This window comes from Chelonoidis abingdonii, chromosome 16 (assembly GCF_003597395.2).
Source record: "Chelonoidis abingdonii isolate Lonesome George chromosome 16, CheloAbing_2.0, whole genome shotgun sequence".
In the NCBI taxonomy this organism is placed as follows: Eukaryota; Metazoa; Chordata; order Testudines; family Testudinidae; genus Chelonoidis; species Chelonoidis abingdonii.
This window is the reverse complement of record NC_133784.1, coordinates 16,713,318-16,733,425: the sequence shown is the minus strand read 5'-3', so window position 1 is coordinate 16,733,425 and position 20,108 is coordinate 16,713,318. Positions and strand designations below refer to the sequence as shown.

The 20,108-nt window shown below is 45.5% G+C and overlaps 1 protein-coding gene across 3 annotated transcripts in view; it reads left to right on the top strand.

The window, feature by feature from the left end:
- USP4 (ubiquitin specific peptidase 4) overlaps positions 1–19,860 on the top strand; it is a 143,721-nt gene extending 123,861 nt beyond the window's left edge. For 2 of the 3 annotated variants that reach the window (XM_032765780.2, XM_032765782.2), the window contains 7 exons: positions 897–1,109; positions 1,189–1,259; positions 12,190–12,305; positions 13,266–13,415; positions 14,988–15,091; positions 16,484–16,572; positions 17,477–19,860. In XM_032765780.2, the coding sequence (XP_032621671.1) occupies positions 897–1,109; positions 1,189–1,259; positions 12,190–12,305; positions 13,266–13,415; positions 14,988–15,091; positions 16,484–16,572; positions 17,477–17,596 (863 nt within the window). In that variant the 3' untranslated portion in view covers positions 17,597–19,860. Of the gene's footprint in view, positions 1–896; positions 1,110–1,188; positions 1,260–12,189; positions 12,306–13,265; positions 13,416–14,987; positions 15,092–16,382; positions 16,573–17,476 lie in introns of those variants that run through there. The other variant, XM_032765781.2, reaches the window with a different exon arrangement.
- Positions 19,861–20,108: the final 248 nt, after the last annotated feature.

Here is a 20,108-nt window from a genome sequence, read left to right as displayed (position 1 = left end):
TTGCTGTAGAGAAAGGGAGCTACCTCCCTTGGACCTACTTGTCTCTCTATGCTGAAAGGACAGACCTCACTGAACCCCTGCCACTCCTCTGTTGGGACATTGCTGGAGCATACTGTCACCTATGCTCACTGGCATGACTTGTAGCCCAGTGTCTACCTGGTGTTCTTCACAGGAACAAAATACCTGTTTTGTCCTTGCCTTCAGGACCCTTCACAAATCAGCCCCTCTGTCCCCTTCAGTGCACTAATGATCCCACTCTTGATCACGACTTTCTCTCCTCTCTGACCAGCATCCATTGTTCTTTCTTCCACGCAACTTCTCCCCAAGAACAGATTCATTGGGACTGATGTGGTCTGAATTATGTGTCAGGCAGAGAATTAGCCACAGCATTTTGAATGGATTTGAAAGGGGATGGGGCTGTGGAGGTTGCAATGACCTGCCTGTGAGATTTTCAATCATTGGCAACTTTAAAATTTAGATAGGATGTTTTTCTAAAGATCTGCTCTAGTTCAAACAGGAATTAATTCAGGGAAGTCCCCAAGCCTGTGTAATACAGGAGGTAAGACTATGTGATCACAGTGGTCCCCTTTAGAGTCTCCGAATCTGAGATGTAAAACCCAGGTTGTATTACCTAGATCCCTTGACAGGAAAAAAAACACCTTTCAGGTGCAACTGATTAGCAAATGCAAATTTCTTCTTTAAAGTGTGAATCTACTGTTTTTAGTTAGTTTGTTGTAAAGCAGCTTCTGCCACATCTTCACTGGCATTTGTGTGTCATGTAAGCAGTGTGCCTCTCCTAACGAGCTCACACAGCGTGGTTCTCAGTGAGGTACTTGTGTCTCTATAAAGGCTACAGAGCATGTAATATTATGCTTGTTGTTTTTAATTTTCGCCAGTTGAAGAGATGGAACATCAGGATGGAGATGAGGAGGGCAGGGAAAAAGCCTCAGAAACAGATTCCTGCCAGTCAGAGGGCTGTGCACATGATTTGCTGGGGAAGGAATGGCAGCATCACAAGAAGCATCTGTTCACCTTTAGCCTTGTGAATTCCTATGGGACCTCTGAGATAAACTCAATTACAACAGAGGGGAAACTTCTAAAACTGAACTGTAGGTATCCTCTGTAACTCTTAGCTCTCCCTTCAGTGGCACGCTGACAGCAACCCTGACTCATTTTTCTGTCCTGCAGCCTATGCCACCCTTGCTATTGACTTGGATCCAGACACTCGGAAGCTGCTGTTTGATGAACAACAGTCACAGGTCAGCAGTTTGCTTCTTTAAAGGTTATTGATGTGATCTCTGGTTGGAGCTAAGCAAATGCAGAGATGCTGATACAGAATGCAAGATCAGCCTCCCTCCTAGGAATCAGAGAGTTCAGTATGGAAGGAGAAAATTTATCCGTTTGCCTGAAAACTTCTAATAAGGTCTACAGATCCATTCCAGTGGACCCTCAGCCTACTTCCTCCAAAGGAGGCAGAGCCAGAGCTGTCAGTCCCTGGCAGTGGGATTTGCCCCAGCCCTGAAAACCTAGCCAGTTTGAGAACTTGCTCAGCAAAGGATAGCTGTATGGTCAGTAGACTAGTTCAGAATTCACTTCCAGAACTCTTGACAGCTATGTTCTGTAGAGCTTAACAGGAACTTCAAAATTTCTTATTGACTTAAATCCTGAATTGGGGTCCCAGTTAGTAACGAAGAATGATCTGCTCTGTGTCCGGTCTGGATCTATGGACCTTACTGCTGAGAGAAAGGAAACTTTCAAGTAAGCATGGGGAAATGTTTCTACTTTCTCATGCTAGGGTCTGCAGATCTGTTAAAGTGAAATTTTGATTGCAGTGTGCATGTAGGGAGGGAGAAAACTGACACAAACAACAGACAGGCATGTACATATGCAGTCACAGGCAGCCCCTGCAGATTAACCACATTTCAGATCCAAGAGTATCCTGGGAGGCAGTACAGGTAAACTCCAGTTCTTCAAGTGATAGCAGATATCCATTCCACTGTAGGTGTTTGTGTGCTCCAGCGTATAGGTGTAGGAGAGTTTCAGCTGTTAGTATTACCCGTTGGGGCGACCTGAGCACCCACACTATGCAGGGATAATGGGATGAACTGCCCCGACCCCCTTCAGTTCCTTCCTACCCCCGTGACAGTTGTTGGAGCTCCCTGATCTTCTGCAAATCTCTACTAAGTACCTGTAAATAGTACCCGTCTATAGTCAGTACAGAAAATAATTGTTTTTGTTACTGTGTGTGGTTCTGGCACCCAGTTTGGGTACTGGCCCCAGGACCGATGATATGCCATGCTCTTTGGGTTTCAAGCCCTGACACTGTAGCAGCAAGGCAATGCCTAATAGTGACCCTCACCCCAGCTGCCTTAAGTTCTTGGGGCAGACTCATGCGAGTGACAGGTGTGGCATTTGTAAGGGCATTAAGCCTCATTCTAAGAAAAGATAGGGCAGCCAGCTTAAAATATCTCCTGATGGAACTGGCACCGTGTCCTCCATCTGAGCCATCTGCCTCAGTCCAGGTACCGAGCACCTTGGTGTTGGTCAGGAGCAGCTCACCACTGGGCAACTGGTACTAAGAGACAGATCAGCATCACTCGTAACAGAGGCATCAGAAATTGGAGTTGATCCTAGGTGTGTCCATAGACGTAAAGAGAATGAGTTCTTCTAAAGACTCGGGAGGGCATTCAAAGAGGAAGCACTCACCAAAGCATACCTCTAAACAGGGGAGTTGTTGACTCCCAGTGCAGGTCTGTTGAGACCGACTCCCAAAGCACCTTAGCTGGCATCTCTGTACACCACAGTGCATCTTCCTGGTACTGTCTACCCCTAAGGCATTTGAGGCTACGAGAGGGTTGTTCGATCTCTGAGTCGCCATCACCAGCAGTTCAAAAGCCTCTCCGGGCCTCCAAGCTATTGCCTCCAGTGCCTTCCCCCTACACCAAGCAGCTCCGTTGGATTGTGCCATCAGGGTACCAGTTAGGGCTGTACCATCCAAGGAAAAGCCACACATGGTCTCCTCAGCTCCCATTTCTTCAGATTCCAAGCCTTCTTCACTGCTACCAATGGGTACAGCCATGACCACAAGAAGAGGTCTCTTCCTCATCAGACTCTGAAGTGGGATCCTATGTATCTTAGCTGGTCCCATCAGGAGGGACGTGTCGCTGTCCTGTGTGGTTTCTGCCTCAGTACCAGCAGGATGCTTATAGGAGGGACCTCAGGACTTATGCATAGTTGGGGACTGGGCCCTTACCGGTGAACCTTTTGGAACCTGTGGGGCGTCCTGCCCAATCAGTAGCATCCCTGCAGCCACCTCAGCTAGCTTCATCTACTGGTGTCAGGAGCATTGATACCACTGTGGCATATCGGGATGCAATCCAGACCAGGGAGTGGCTGTCACCCCTGCCCTGTAACCTGGGGTGCTTTCCAATGCCATGCTGGAACCTCCAGTGTGGACTGCTTTCAAACAGCCACCAGTCTGCCAGTCACTCCCATATGCTTGTGTGAACTGCAGCCTGCCAGCCACACCTGGGCTCTCAACAGCCTTGATTATTACTGCACGGTGACCCCAACACACTCCCAATCCCGAACTTCCCCCAGAAATGTATGTTCTGCAGTGTCCAGCCCTCTCCTACACAGTCCACATTGTTTGTTATTCCCTTAAGGGTATAATGTACATCAGCTTATCTGATAAGACACTTCAATTTACACAATGCATTAGATGCAGGGCCGGCTTTAGACTGATACCCCTGAATCAGGCCCCAGGCCTAAAAGGGTCCCACGCCCAGCCAGAGTGAGGCAAACCCGCGGCCCCGCTACCCCAGCCAAAGTGCCAGCCCGAGTGCAGCAAGCCCTGCGGCCCTGCTATCCCGGCCAGAGGCCAGCAACCCCGCTACCCCGGCTGGACCCCAGCAACCCTGCGACCCCACTTCCTCAGCGGAGTGCGGCAAGTCCTGCAGCCCCGCTCCCCTGGTCAGAGCACTGGCCGGAGTGCGGCAAGTCCCACGGCCCTGCTCCTCAGTCTGGAGCGCGGTAAGCCTGCCGCCCCCTTTCCCCGGACAGAGAGTGGGCAGACAGCTCTAAGCACATGGCTCTGCTCCCCCGTCCGGAGCACGGCAAGCCCCACCACCCCCTTTCCCCGGCCAGAGAGTGGGCAGACAGCTCTAAGCACGCGGCCCTGCTCCCCCCGGCCGGAGCACGGCAATCTGAAGTGCCGCCAAAGACTTGGAGCGCCGCCCAGTGAGTACAAGACCCAAGAATCAGGCCCCGCACTTGCTAACGCCTGCTCTGATTAGATGAAACAATAGAACAAATGTATTAACTAGAAAGAGAGCGATTTTAAGTGAGTACAAATAATGAGGCATAAAAGTCAGAAATAGTTAAAAAAAAAAAAAAAAATAGCACTTTCTAGTGCTTACTTGAACTCGATTAGATTCAAAGCAAAGTTCCGGCTGCATTGCTGACCAAACTCTTTAGGTCAGGCACCCTTTCCCCCAATGTCCAGTGGCTGTTTTTCTTTGTCATCTTCAGTGAAATGCCAGAGACAGATGGGGAGAGAGAGGGGTGTCTTGGGATTTGCCCCTCTTTTATTTATTTTTATGTATGTGTGTGTATATATGTATATGTATGTGTGTGTGTATGTGTGTGTATATATGTATATGTGGGGGAGGCAGGTTATCCCTCCCCCCCCATCAAAGTGTCAAAGCCACTGTCCTGAACGAAACTCGGAACATCCAGGAGTACATCAGTAAAATGGCCCCCAAAGATGAGCTGCTGAGAGAATGCCTGAGGCAGCAGCAGACATGGGAGGAAGACCAAGCAGAAGAAGTGCCATGGCAAGACAAGACCCTGCATGGGATGTACCATCGACAGATAGCTGAGGTGGCTGACATTGGGAAATCCTACCAGTGGCTGGAAAGGGCTGGACTAAAAGACAGCACTGAGGCACTGATCATAGCAGCACAGGAACAGGCACTGAGCACCAGATCCATTGAAGCAGGGGTCTACCACACTAGAGAGGACCCAAGGTGCAGACTGTGCAGAGAGGCCTCAGAGACAGTCCAACACATAGTGGCAGGATGTAAGATGCAGGCAGGAACAGCATACATTGAACGGCACAACCAAGTGGCTGGCATTGTGTACAGGAACATCTGCACAGCGTATGGGCTAGACCCTCCCAAGACCAGATGGGAGATTCCACAGAAGGTTGTGGAGAATAGCAGGGCTAAGATTCTGTGGGACTTCCAGATCCAGACGGACAGGCAGGTACTGGCCAATCAACCAGACATCGTGGTAATAGACAAGGACCAGAAGACAGCGGTGGTGATAGATATAGCAGTGCCAAGTGACAGCAACATCAGGAAGAAGGAATATGAGAAGCTGGAGAAGTACCAGGGCCTGAAAGAGGAACTAGAGAGGATGTGGAAAGTGAAGGCCAAAGTGGTCCCAGTGGTGGTAGGAGCACTCGGGGCTGTGACTCCTAAGCTGGGTGAGTGGCTCCAACAGATCCCAGGAACAACATCAGAGCTCTCTGTCCAGAAGAGTGCAGTGCTAGGAACAGCTAAGATACTGCGCAGAACCCTCAAACTCCCAGGCCTCTGGTAGAGGACCCGAGGTTGAGGAAGACACATACCACCCATAGGGGTGAGAGGGGAATTTTTTTTTTTATGTATATATGTATATGTGTGGTTTTTTCCCTCTTTGAAAAGTACAGTGTTTCCAGCTGAGAATCAGGAGACTGGCAGTCTGCTGGAGGAAGGACATTCCATGCTTTCTGTTTGCTAAGATGCAGATCGTTTTCCCTGCCCCCCTTTCTGGCCAAAGAATGACCACTTTGTAGGCGCATCCACTTTGTTGACACCTGGCTGCAGAGTCAGCTTGCCCTTTGCCACTGGTTTAACCACTCCCTTGACTTTCCTGGCAAACATACTTCAGCCATGATTTCAGCTTATGTTCATAACTTTACCTATAATGTTGCTACATGCACTTTACCATATTTTATGGTATCATGTGTTACCAAGTGTGGTATACCAAGTATGACATCACACTTTACCAAACTGACTATATTTTAAAGAAGCCTTATTGAGGGTGCAGGAACAAACAATCCCGATGTGCAGAAAAAATAGCAAATATGGCAGGCAGCCAGCTTGTCTTAACAGTGAAATCTTGGGTGAGCTTAAACACAAAAAGGAAGCTTACAAGAAGTGGAAACTTGGACAGATGACGAGAGAGGAATATAAAAATATTGCTCTAGCATGCAGGGGTATAATCAGGAAGGCCAGAACACAACTGGAGTTGCAGCTAGCAAGGGATGTGAAGAGTAGCAAGAAGGGTGCCTACAGGTATGTTAGCAACAAGAAAAAGGTCAAGAAAAGTGTGGGGCCATTAATGAATGGGGGAGGCAGCCTTGTGTCAGATGATGTGGAAAAAGCTGAAGTACTCAATGCTTTTTTTGCCTCGGTCTTCACAGACAAGGTCAGCTCCCACACTGCTGTCCAGGGCAAAACAGTATGGGGAGGAGGCAAGTAGCCCTCAGTTGTGAAAGGACTATTTAGAAAAGCTGTTAAGGACTATTTAGAAAAGCTGGACATGCACAAGTCCGTGGGTCTGGATCTAATGCATCCAAAGGTGCTGAGGGAATTGGCTGATGTGATTGTAGAGCCATTTGTCATTATCTTTGAAAACTCGTGGCAATCGAGGGAAGTCCCGGACGACTGGAAAAAGGCAAATATAGTGCCCATCTTTAAAAAAGGGAAGAAGGAGAACTCGGGAACTACAGACCGGTTAGCTTCACCTCAGTCCCTGGAAAAATCGTGGAGCAGGTTCTCAAGGAAACCATTTGGAGGAGAGGAAGGTGATCAGGAACGGTTAACAGATTCACCCAGGGCAAGTCATGCCTGACCAACCTGATTGCCTTCTATGATGAGATAACTGGCTCTGTGGATATGGGGAAAGCAGTGGATGTGATATATCTTGACTTTAGCAAAGCTTTTGATAACAGTGCTCCCAAGTGATTCTTTGCCGCAAAGTTAAGAAGTATGGGCTGGCATGAGTGGACTATAAAGTGGATAGAAAGGCTGCAAGATTGTCGGTGCTCAATGGGTAGTGATCAACGGTTCATGTTAGTTAGCAGCCAGTATCAAGCGGCGGAGTATCCCTCGGGTCGTCCCGGGCCGGTTGTTCAACCATCTCATTAACAATTGGTGATGGAATGGAGTGTACCCTCAGTAAATTTCTCAGATGTACACTAAGTCGGGGAGAGGTAGATTGCTGGAGGGTAGGAATAGGGTCCAGAGTGACCTAAGCAAATTGCAGGATTGGCTAAAGAAATTGATGAGGTTCAACAGGATAGTGCAGAGTCTACATTGGATGGAAGAATTCCCAATGCACCGCTACAGGCTGGGTATCGACTGCTAAGCAGCAGTTCCCAGAAATGACCTGGGATTTACAGTGGATGAGAAGCTGGATATGAGTCAGCGTATGCCCCTTGTGTGTCCAGAAGGCTAATGGCATTTTCGGCTGCTATTAGTAGCATTTCTGGCGATTGAGGGCACATTCTGGAGTTTGGTCCAGTTATGGGCCCCAACTCAAAGGAATGGACAAATTGCAGGAGAGTCCAGCGGAAGGACACGCGAAATGATTCGGGGTTGGGGCACAGATATTAGGAGGCTGAGGGAACTGGGGCTGTTTAGTTGAGAGAAAGGTGAGGGATTTGATAGCAGCCTTCCTACCTGAAGGTGGTTCCAAAGAGGATGGAGCTTGGTTGTTCTCATTGGTGGCAGATGACAGAGCAAGGAGCAATGGGCTCAAGTTGCAGTGTGAGAGGTCTAGGTTGGATATTAGGAAACACTGTTTCACTAGGAGGGTGGTGAAGCACTGGAATGGGTTACCTAGCGAGGTGGTGGAATCTCCATCCTTAGAGGTTTTTAAGGCCCAACTTGACAAGGCCCTGGCTGGAATGATTTAGTTGGGTTTGGTCCTGCTTTGAGCAGAGGGTTGGATTAGATAACCTCCTGAGGTCTCCTCCAACCCTAACCTTCTATGATTCTATGATATTACTGATGAACAAGTTATGAGTTTTCAAATGATGAGCATACCTTGTATAAAGATTATTACGGGAGGGTGTGAACATGAGTGTATTCTATCACACCAATCAATAGCTTCCCTGTAGCCAACTCAGCTGGCTCCCTCTACTGGGCATCAAGAACTTTGAACTGTTAGCTCCCCCTGGTATTAATCACTTACTCTGGGTTAATTAATAAACAAAAGTGATTTTATTAAGAATAAAAAGTAGAATTTAAGTGGTTTCAAGTAATAACAGACAATAAAGTAAGTCACCAAGCAAAAATAAAGCAAAACCACACAAGTCTGAGCCTAATACGTTAAGCAACTGATTACAGGTAAAATCTCAGCCTCAGAGATGTTCCAATAAGCTTCTTTCACAGACTAGACTCCTTCCTAGTCTGGGCCCAATCCTTTCTCCTGGTACAGTCCTTGTTAGCTCCAGCAGACATCTTAGGTGGAAACTATGGGTGTTCTCATGACTGGCAGCCCCCTTTGTTCTGTTATACCCCCTTTTGTATCTTTGACACAAGGCGGGAATCTTTTGTCTCTCTGGGTCCCCACCCCTCCTCCTAAATGGAAAAGCACCAGGTTTAAGATGGATTACAGTGTCAGGTGACATGTTCACATGTCCTGTGAGATCCCAGCCTTCATTCTTCCAGGGCTGGCCCGCATGCACCCAGGAAGGTTTGCAAGTAAACAGATCATTTACAACCAGTTGTCCTAGCGAATGGGGAGCCATCAAGCTTCCAGATCACCATTAATGGCCCACACCTTGCATAATTACAATAGGACCTCCGAGTTATACTTCACATTTCTAGCTTCAGATAGAAGAATGATACATACATACAGATAGGAGGAATATATTCAGTAGATTATAAGCTTTGTAATGATATCTTACAAGAGACCTTTTGTATAAAGCACATTCCAGTTACATCATATTCACACTTATAAGCATATTTCCATAAAACATATGGAGTGCAATGTCACACTCTCTGTGTGGGGCCTGGGTAGCCTTATGTATAGTTATGGGTTATTTTAACCAGTTACCCACCCAAAGTGAGGTTTACACCTACTTTACTGTGTGAGAATTCAGCTCCCAAGGTCGACTACAGCAGCAATAGAAGTGGGACTTTATGGTGTACAGCAGAGTCGACACAGTGCTCTGTCTCTGGTAATTACTTTTACTAATCAACCAAACAACAATACGTGCTGCAGTCTGGTGAAAGAGAGAGACCAACACAGAACTCTCAGTATTTGCATTACTCGCACCATGGCTTGTGGGAAAACTCAGTGTTAGCTCTCATTTTCATCATCATCCTTACCACCAGTGGTTGTCATCCTGGTGTCTTCCCCCTGCAAGGCATGCAGGCAGGGATACAGCTTAGATAATGGGCTAATGCTGACACCCACTGAAATTTCCTATTTATTTATGAAGGTTTTAACTCCTTTTCCTTATTTGAACTTCCACAGCCTTCTGCTTTCCAGGTGTCCTGTTTTTCATAGGCTAACTTGTTAATGAGTGTAAGAGGAACTCGTATTTACCTCACCTTAGCCACATGGTAACAGGCAGTTATCTTAAGTAATTCTCTAACATTTCGCCCTCCCTCCCAAACATAGACTAGGCTCAGCAGGTTTATTATTAATTTACTTATGCGAACTTATCTTTATATTGTAGTTAACTTATCCCGAGGCCTAAAATAAGCTGTAGGACTAAGTCCTAGGCCTGGGCCAAGCTACATGTCTTAAAGGCCTGAGGCCTGTAGGCCCTATGTTACAACATTCACCTCTATATCCTAAGTACACCTGATACCTTTATCCTTGGCTATAACTGTCTTTGTTCCTAAACACGTGCCCTTGCATTTGGCTGTATTAAAGCATATATTGTTGGATTCGACCTGACTCACCAGGAGTTCTGAACACTTTATATGTGACTTGTGCTCATGATTATTTACCACTCCACCAGTTCTTGTATCACGTGCATACTTTATCAGCAGTGATTTTACTTTCATTCTTGATGAAAAATACTAAATAACACTGAGTCAAGAACTAATCTCTGCATAACCCCACTAGAAATTAATTCCCCAGTAGTTAATTCCTTATTAACAGCACACTTTGAGATCTGTCAGACGGATTGTAATCGATTTAACGCAGGCCATATTGATTTTGTATAACATTAGTTTTTTATTCTGAATGTCATACAGTGTAAGTTGAACTCCTTACAAAGTCTGAGTATATTAGGTCAGCACGGTTACCTTTTTCAACTAGACTTGGAATCTTGTCAAAGAGCAATATCAAGTTTGCCAATACTTGTTGTCCAGGAGACCATGTTGATTGGTATTAATTTATATTTCTGTTCTTTAACTCTCTATTGATAGGACTGTCAGCCATTTCACTGTTTTGCCTAGGATCAGTGTCAGGTTAACTGACCTAGAGTTACCAACATCATTTCAGCTACCCCTTTTTAAATACTGGCAAAACTCTGGGTTTGGTGTAACCCTCTGGAACTTCCTCAGCTTTCCAAAACTTGTTAAACATTAATAACCAAGCTCCTTTCCCAACCCCTTTAAAATTTTTCTGTACAAGTTATCCAGACAAAATGTTTAACTTTAATAGTAGATACTGTTAAGCATTCTGCTTAGCAACAGTCATATGATATTGATATATTGTTCAGACTGGATCCAAATACAGAACAGAAATATTTATTAAACACATCTTTTTCTGCTTCATTATTGACAATATTTCCCTTTAGTAATGGACCTAGAGTGCTAGACCATTGCTAGGATTGCCTTTGTTCCTGATATATAGTTATAAATGCCTTAACCATACTGGCTATAGATATTTTGTTGATATACCTTTAGGTTCAGTTATTATTTGCTTGTGTTTCTTAACTCTTATTTATATTATTGCTGTTCAGCTCCTCTTCTCCATTTATGTAATGATTTTTGGTTTTAGTTTTATTGCTGCTTTCATGTTACTCTTAACCAAGACAAGGCAGGTGAGGCAGTATCTTTTATTGGACTAATGTTATCTCACCTTCCTTGTCTCTCTAGTATCCTGGGATTGACAAGCCTACAATAACAGTCTTAACCAAGATGACTTATTAATCAACAGCCTTTTTTTCTGATAAGGAATTGTAAATTTTTGGGGAAGCAAGTGAAATGTTCTTAAACAATCTCCAGCTTTCATTCATAATTCTCTATTTACATTTTTCCTCCCAGTCAATTCAGCAAATTAATTTTGGCTTTGAGAAATTGGCCACTTGAAAGCTGCATATATGTATGTAACTAGTTGAGTGTATTCTGTTTGCTCAACACAAATGTAACCAGCTCTCAATCACTTATACCTGGATGGCCATTACTTTTTAGGTCAGTGATCAAATTCTTTCTGTTAGAATGAGATTTCCTATAGAGTCACACTCTGGGAGCAACATTTTCCTGTGTTACAAATGTTAGAAACTCCAAAGATGTTTCACGAGTGTATGGCCCCTGCTGTAATTCAGTGTTTTTTTTCTCCAGATAATAAATGCACATCCTTTTCTCTGGTCTTATCTGATGATCTGTAATAGACTGCCGCCAGTAACCAATCTGGTTAATAGATTTTAAGATCAGAGTGGACAATTATGATTGTCCTATTGTACTTATTTGTTTCCCCCTTCCTTGTCCTTTTTTTGTCTCTTGTTGTACAATAAGATTGTTAGCTATTCAGAGCAGGGACTATCTTTTTCTTCTCTGTTTATGAACATCTGACAAAATTTCTTTCTGCTTTAGGGCTAACTTCAGCTGTAAACGCCCTCATGCAAGAAACTGTATTTATTAATTACCTCTATAAAATGCTTTGCACAGCTGTGACCAATAGAGATTGTGGGTATTGATGTTGGTGTTGTGGGTGGAAAGAAAGAGGCTGGCTGCCTACATCCAGGAAAGGATGGATCGTCAAACAGTCATCACTGGAAAAAGAGAGGAATGGGGAGGGTTCATTTTGAAAATAAAAAAGCAATGGCAGGGAACTGTGTTGGAATGGGACACAAATAACCTGTATGGGGGCATGGGAAGGTGGTTCCAGATGCCTAGGATGAGCATAATCATTTTCAGGATACAGAGGGTTAACATGCATCCTTTTTGGTAGGCATTTGAAAAGGATGAAAGTATGTTACAGTCACAGAAGAAGAAAACTACTGTCGCTCTTAAAGACTGTATAGAACTCTTTACTACAATGGAAACACTTGGTGAACATGACCCGTGGTAAGTTTACCACCCAGCTGTTTGGCAGATATATTACTTGGACTGTCTATATATATACTATAAAATAACAAGATTGTTTGGGTAAAGGTTTCCCCACACTATTCTTTCTGAGCATCTTACTATCCTACCCCTGTCCCCACAGCCACTGCTCTGCCACTGCACCTCAGTCCTCAGCAGCAAGAGAGGGAATGTTACCTTAACAAAAACAAAACCCAATTACTCTGTTGCCTTTAAAAAGCTGCTGTAGTTATTATTCTTAGGCTCTGTGTAGTTCTACTACCTCAGGCTTGACCTTTAGCACTCATGCTGTTGTAGTCCTAACACCCCACCCTGTATGGTTCTCTCACTGTATCTCATTTATTACCAGGTGGAAGCAGGCTGACCTGGTGCTCTCTAACACAATACTACCTTTGTTCTAGTGCTCCAGTGAAACTGACAAAATGTCTTCCCTTCAGAAACTTGGAAATCTAGCCACTTTCACTCTGCCACTTGGGCAGGGAGTACAGCAGAGGGGAGGGAGGAGCAGAGGGGAGGATTGGAAAGGAAGCAAATAAGGACAGAAGACAAGACAGGAAGAGGACAGTGGGGAAAAACGTCCTGAAAATACAGTGCTCCAGGAGTTTTTCTTACACCTCATCCTGGCTCCTGCATTCCCTTAGAAGAGGAGAGAGATACTGAGCAATGGCATTTGGGTTGCAGTAGGTGGGGACATGATGAGTGCCTGAAGGCGGGAGGGAGAATGTACTGGGGGAAGAAGAGATTGAATATGTGAGTAAAAATCAGAGTGATGTTCCAAAGCCTATTTAAAAAAAAAAAAAGACAAAGGTGACTACAGCCTGGGATAGTGATAGGCATTTTATATGTTAATTAAAAAAAGATTGTTTATAAAAGGAGTTTGATATCTGCCTTCTATCCAAGGGTCTCAAAGATGTTTCATGCCTCTTTATACTCCTTTCTCAGGTACTGCCCTAACTGCAAGAAGCATCAGCAGGCCACAAAGAAGTTTGATCTATGGTCTTTGCCCAGGATTTTGGTGGTGCATTTAAAACGCTTCTCGTACAACAGATACTGGAGGGATAAACTTGACACTGTGGTTGAATTCCCCATCAGGTAAGGTTCTTTACCACCAAGTCATAACTGGACAGAGCAAGAAACTCCACTTTTGATGTAGTAGTTGTATGGGCTCCTCATTGGAGACATAGCTCAGGATAGGATTCTGCCTCCAGAGCCACAAGCCAGTAAACCTTAGTGAAGCTCTAGTAATAGTCTAGGGAAAAGGGGATGCTACCTGCATCTGTGATACTTGGAGCTATGACTCTGCAGAGCCCCTGAGCTTAGCAAGGATGGGCCTGGCCACTATTTGGCTAGGATGCTGCTGAGAAAATCCGGTGTTGCAGAAAGTGGTATTGGTGATTCATCGTCTTTACAATTCCCTCAGAGTCAGTTTTGAACCGTGTCCCAGCAGACCCTGAATGCTTTTGTCCTTTAAAGATCCTAAGACAATTTTCATGAGTGTCAGGGTGGAGCGTGTTGGCAACAGCATGTCCAGGCCAAGTTCAACGCCAGAGATTTCTATGCTGCTTAACCTCCCCTGCAGCTTCACTGAATATTCTTTCCTTCCCTTCCAAAATACCAGCTGTGTAGATCCTCTAGGATTTCCAGTTCAGTGTTTCCTCTACTTAAACAGTAGTGTGCAGCACTTGGGAAAAAAAGGTGCTATGTGAGGTATGAAAGTTGTTTATCTGGCAAAGCATAGCAGGAGTCCTCTTTGGGTAATGGTATCTGTGTCCTGGAAGGAGGTATGGTACGTACCTGGAGATCTTTTTTGGAAGTCAGGTATCAGTGTTATTTCTGATCTCTGTGTCCATAATGCTCCTGGAATAGGTCGCTGGCAGGCGTTGAACCTGACACCTCTGGATCTAAAAGCATGAGCCTCTTACTGTAGTAGACTCTCTACATAGCTGTCAGTACTTTGACCCATCAATCTTTTCCCCAATCAGGGATATTGCAGATTATGTATTCCTTACAACACTCGATATTAAACAGAACTTCACACCCTCGATAATCTGTGTGTTATTCACTGATAACCAGAAACTTCTGTGCTTAAACTCTGTACCGTTCACTTTTTTTAAACATCATCTTAATAAAATTTTTAAATCTGCCCTTTAGAGGAGGATGGAGCCACGCTGTTAGTGTAGATTACATGTATGTTGCATGACCATCAGTGTTGTCCCTCTGCATCCTCTACCAAGAGAAGGCCTTGCACTCATCCATACATCTCAGACACTACCATCCACTGCAGGACATAGGCCTACCCAGTGCTGCTCCAGTCCCTCATATGGAAGAGTTTGACTTCTTCATGCTTGTTTTACACTGATTGTTGTTGGCATGGCACTTAGCCATCCTCTCTCTCTAACCACACAACAACACTTGTGTTTGCTAGTAACCGTCATTCCTGACAGCAAACAAACTGGCTGATGCCATCCATATTACAGCTGCCTAAGGGGGTGACATCAGTGGCTTGTGGGTCAAATAGGTCATTAATAATTAAAAAGGGACAAACAGCATTGACTGGGGCAGGTTAGCCCTTGGCTGTTTACAATGGTTCATTATTACTAGGCCTTTCTCTTATTATGTACAATAATAATTGTGTACAATAACGTGTTCTTACTTTTTTCTCAGGGATTTGAGCATGTCTGAGTTTGTCTGTGACCCAGCAGCTGATCCGTATGTGTACGACCTCATTGCAGTGTCCAATCACTATGGAGCTATGGGAGTAGGCCACTGTGAGTAACTACCTGTCTGTTCTTTATCTGCAGGTGGATGGGAGGGCTGTGTGCATTTGGGAAAATCGCTGTCGGGAGAGCAGTGACTTTCTCTCCTGGGGGTGGAGACTCATGATGGATGGGCCCTAGTGGTGGGGATGTTGGGGCTGCAAGTTGCTCAATCCGTCCCTATGTTTCACAGCTGTGGTTCTGCCCTGAAAGCCAAGGGAGCAAATTCAATCAGAGTTTATAGCGCCCACCCCCTTAATCCCTGGGGGGTCCATGGATTGATTGCATCCCTGTAAGGAGGTAGGCAGTAAAAGATGTGCTCCACCCCATTTAAACCTCATCAGCAACAGGGAGCAGCTAGCCATTCTATGGGTGGGCTGCTGCATCCACACTGGGATCTGGCCACTGTGGAGGGCGGGGCCTTGGCTAATGAAGAAATTTGGACAGTTGGTAGGACTGGTCGGAAAGCTGTTTGGGCAGCATTAAACTTCAATGCTGAGATCACAACAAATGTAATGTTCAGCTGTAGTTTCCTGTGCGCCTTCTGTGTTTTATTGGACACGTTCTGGTAAACAGTAGAGCTGTTAACCATTAAAATAGGAATAAGAATATACTGTGCAATGAAACTAGTTGGTAACACTGCTTCTGGAACCTGAATTTCTGCTGTTCCTCACTCTGGTGTTTAGTGTGCAATGTGATGCATTGTTTAGTTTTTTGCGTTTATATTGTCCTTGCTTAAAAAAAAAAGGAGAGAGAGAGAGATAAATGATATGGAAGGACTTGTCTTGTGGTTCTTGGGAATGCCTTACTGTGTAGGGATGTGGCTGGCATTTCCAGTGGAGGCTGTACATTCCTTCCACTAGCGAATGCTCACATCTGTGTGCAGCTCCTGTAAACTTAAGAAAGCTCTCTATTGCACATGGTCACTGCCCTGTGAGGCTGAGAGCTGGATGAAATTTAGCAGGATTCAAAACAAGATTGGCCTTCTGTTTGTACAACCAGGAAAACCACAGTTAGCATTAGATTAGGATTGTTTTAAAATATAAATTTGGAGTGGGTATAAACCCTCTGCTCCAGAGCAAAAGCCAACCACTGACTGAAAGATCAAAGAGAAATTTAAGTTTCTTACACCCTCCTCCTGAAGCATTTAGGATGGGCCACTGTTTAGAATAGGACTGTGGCCTAGATGGACCTAGCCTCTGATCCACTATGTTCCAGTGTTACTGATATCGCTTCTGAGCAATGAAACCCAAGCTCCAACCTCTTTCTCTTCCCCCGCACACTTACTTTGTACCTTTTATAGATGGAGTTATCAGAACTGAGTGTGATCGGGGTATTACAGTTACACTAGTGAGCCCCCTGCCTTACTGCTGAATGTAGATAGCCACTCTGTTTGTGTGACAGATACTGCATATGCAAAGAACAAAGTGAATGGCAAATGGTACTACTTTGATGACAGCAGTGTATCAATGGCTTCTGAAGATCAAATAGTGGTGAGTACTTGGACTTAGACTAATTCAAGATGGGAGAAATCCCCAGATATAAAACCCAGGAGCATGATGGGATGGACCGAGATGTTCTCTGCCTCTTAATCAAATCATCGTAAATACAGGCTAGAATCTGCTGTGGGTTGAGGTCAGATTCAAGCTGACGATGCTGTGAAGGAGCAGCAGACTTCCATGGAATCATAGAATATCAGGGTTGTAAGGGACCTTGGGAGGTCATCTAGTCCAACTTCCCTGCTCAAAGCAGGACCAGTCCCCAGACAGATTTTTGCCCCAGATCCCTAAATGGCCGCCTCAGGGATTGAATTCACAACCCTAGGTTTAGCAGGCTAATGCTCAGACCACTGAGCTATCTCTCCCAGCCCCCGCATTGTGCTGCTGAGGTTGCTCTATGCATTTTAGAATGGGTCGAACATCCCTTCCTGCATGAAAAGCCATTGGCGGTGATTTTCTTTTGTTACAAGGACATCTCTGCAAAGATTCTGTAGTTGAGGTTCCTGCTAATACACCTTTGTGTGGAGGGGCTGGCTTCTCGGAGCAAAGCCTGAATGGCTTGCCCCTGAGCCTGATAGGCTACAGCCTTCCCAGGATCCCCAGGCTGTTCAGCTCTCTGCACAGACAGTGGAGAAGAGAGGGCACTAAGGTGATATGAAAGCATTTCCTGGATTGTTTCTCTTGTTTTAGATATTGAAGCTCCATTAATCTCTACATACAGCCTATATTACAGGCCATGCTTCCCTCTAGGCCTCCAGCTTCCACATGAGGCAGAGAAGTACTGAGCTGCCCTATTGGGAGTCTGCGATAGGTTATCTCCTGCATCATCAGCTTTCCAGAACTATGCTTCATGGATGGTTTCTTTTCCTCAGATTGGTTTTCTTTCCTTGTTTGGCAGACAAAAGCCGCATATGTGCTATTCTATCAGCAACGGGACAGCAAGCAGCACATAGCCCCGTCTCTGCCTGCAGAAAGTGAGCTGGCATCGGAAGAGTGTGACGGCATGGATACCAACTGAGCCCAGCTTGCTGCACTTAAACTGTTCGGTAGAGTTCTTTGTTCGACGCCATGTCTGAAGCATCTGAGAATTGCTGTTCTGCCTTCAGTAGGATTCTCAAGCAGGAAATCTAGTGTTGAGGGTTTAGTGCCGGTGTCGTAAGATAGCACTGGGGAGCCAAGAATGAGCTGACACGGGGTATCTAGAGGCCAAAAATTACATATATCAAAGCTTCAATAAACTTTTTGTAAATCTGGCTAGACTGTGTGGCTGGAGCTGGGGAAGGAGAAGCTTCAGCTGGGCTAGTTGTGGGGCTGGAGCTGGTGCCTGGGGCGGAGAGGGTGACTGCAGGGTGTTGCAGAGATAACAGAGAGGTGTCATTTGGGCATGAACGCTACTCTCGTGGTGTGTCTGTTGACAGCTCTGTGCGTAGCTGTCAGGCCTAGTCCAGATTTTCTCTGGCCACGTCTATACGACGCGCCATTTCGGCGCGTTAAAATCGAAAGCTCTGGGTTCGATATATCGCGTCTTGTCTAGACGGGGATATATCGAACCCAGAGCGCGCTTACATCGATTCCGGAACTCCACCAAAACAAACGGAGTTCCGGATTCGACATAGAGAGCCACGCACATCGATTCAGCGCGGTGAAGACGGGAGAGTAAATCGATTTTAGATATTCGATTTCAGCTACGCTATTCCCGTAGCTGAAATTGCATATCTAAAATCGAATTTCACGCGTCGTGTAGATGGGGCCTCTGTCTAATCCCATCAACTTTAGTGTCCGGAATTCCTGCTACGGCTCCAGCAGTGCCTCTTTCCAGTGGCCACAGCTCCTGGTGTCTCTTCTTCTTTCTGCTTTTGCACCTTTTTTCCTGTGCCAAGCAGCTGGTTGCATTTGCTCTGGTCCCTGTATGCTGGTGACATCTTTGACTATTCTGGGCAGCTGAGCCATGGGCCTGTCCTACATTCAGACATATCATTTTGGTCCCAAAAAAGTAGGAAGTTCATTGGAAATGAAATGCAGCACCTCTGGCCATTGGTGCATGCAATACTCTGACTGCAAAATATACGCACTCCTATGTGCACAATAGGATTTCAGCTCTGGGTCCTGCTGTTAGCACTATCACAGGGTGAGGTCTCAGCCTTTGAGACCCTAAATTCAGTCAGGTCTTGTCCTATTCATTCATATTCCACAGTCCTTTGTGCCAGTTCCCATGGAAACCTGCTGATGATCCTTAGAATGACAACCCCCCAATTGAGTTTGTCCCCTTCCCCCACACCCTTGTGAAACCATAGGGGTCCTGTGCACCAGTGATCACAGCTTCCGTGTGATCTCCACAGCTGCTGTGTAGACAGCCTTACATACCACCCCCCCAGATGCTAATCCTTTCCAGGAGCTGGCCCAGTCAGAAAGTGGCCTCACTCCAGTCCAGCCCTCCCCAGTGCTAACTCTTCCCTTTCCCCACTGCTGTTCACACTGGTTCCATGCCACTGACACCCCATACAGGCACTGCCAGCTGCCCAGGCCTCCCACTTGTTTATTTCCTAGAAGTGAAGGGGGTGGGGGGAGGGAGGAAAGCCACCATGTGGGAACGCAGTACAGGATTAAAGCTGCATTCCCGAGGTTTGCTGTAAAGGAGAAGGGAGCTGCTGTGTCCCCAGCCCTCAGGTTAGCATTGCTCTGCTGCTCTGCAGAGCGGCTCTTTTTAAGCACTGAGGTTTGAGTTGTTTAGCTCAGAATTGCTGATGCTTCTGCTGTTTGGTTCTTGGTTTGTTTGGGTTTTTACACCTGGCTTAAGTGGATATTATATTTCTTTTCTGTCCCCCTCACTAGGGGCTAAGTTTAAACTGTAGCACTGCACTGGGTTTTTTTGTTTAGCATCTTTGATTGTGGGGTTTCCACCCTTTTAAAGTAAAAAATTTGGGGAGACAGTAGGGAAAAGGTAAGAAAAGATCCTGTTAAAAATGAAGAACAATATAATGTAACAAATGTGGTTCCCCTTCTATATTGACGCAAGAAACCTTCCCATTTTCCTTTGTATGGTCAGACTGAAAAGGCATCCATCGGGCTGAAGGCTGATTCTTGGATGCTGAATTGAAATCTCTTCTAATATACTGCAGTTAAAAGGGTGACAGGAATCTGGCCTTCTCTGCCTGTCAGCTGATTGGGTTCTGATTGGTGTGTACATTCTGTATAATGTCAAATCTGCTTTTAGACTGGCACTTTGTAAGTGACTGGCTTTATTGTACAAAGAGGAAATAAAGAAGAGTGGTTTGCACTGAATTGGGATTTTCTAGTGTTGTCAACCTTGCTTCTCTGAATTCGGATCAGAATGAATAGGACACAGGCTAGTTCACAAGGGACTGCCCCTGGGAGGAGACTGAAAGGCAGGAAGGGAATGCTGGTACCACAAGGAGTTCCAGCTTATCTCCTACTTACTGATCCCCCAAGCACAGGTGGCCCACATGAAGTGCACACACTGCTACCATAAGAATGACCATATGAGGTCAGACCAAAGGTCCATCTAGCCT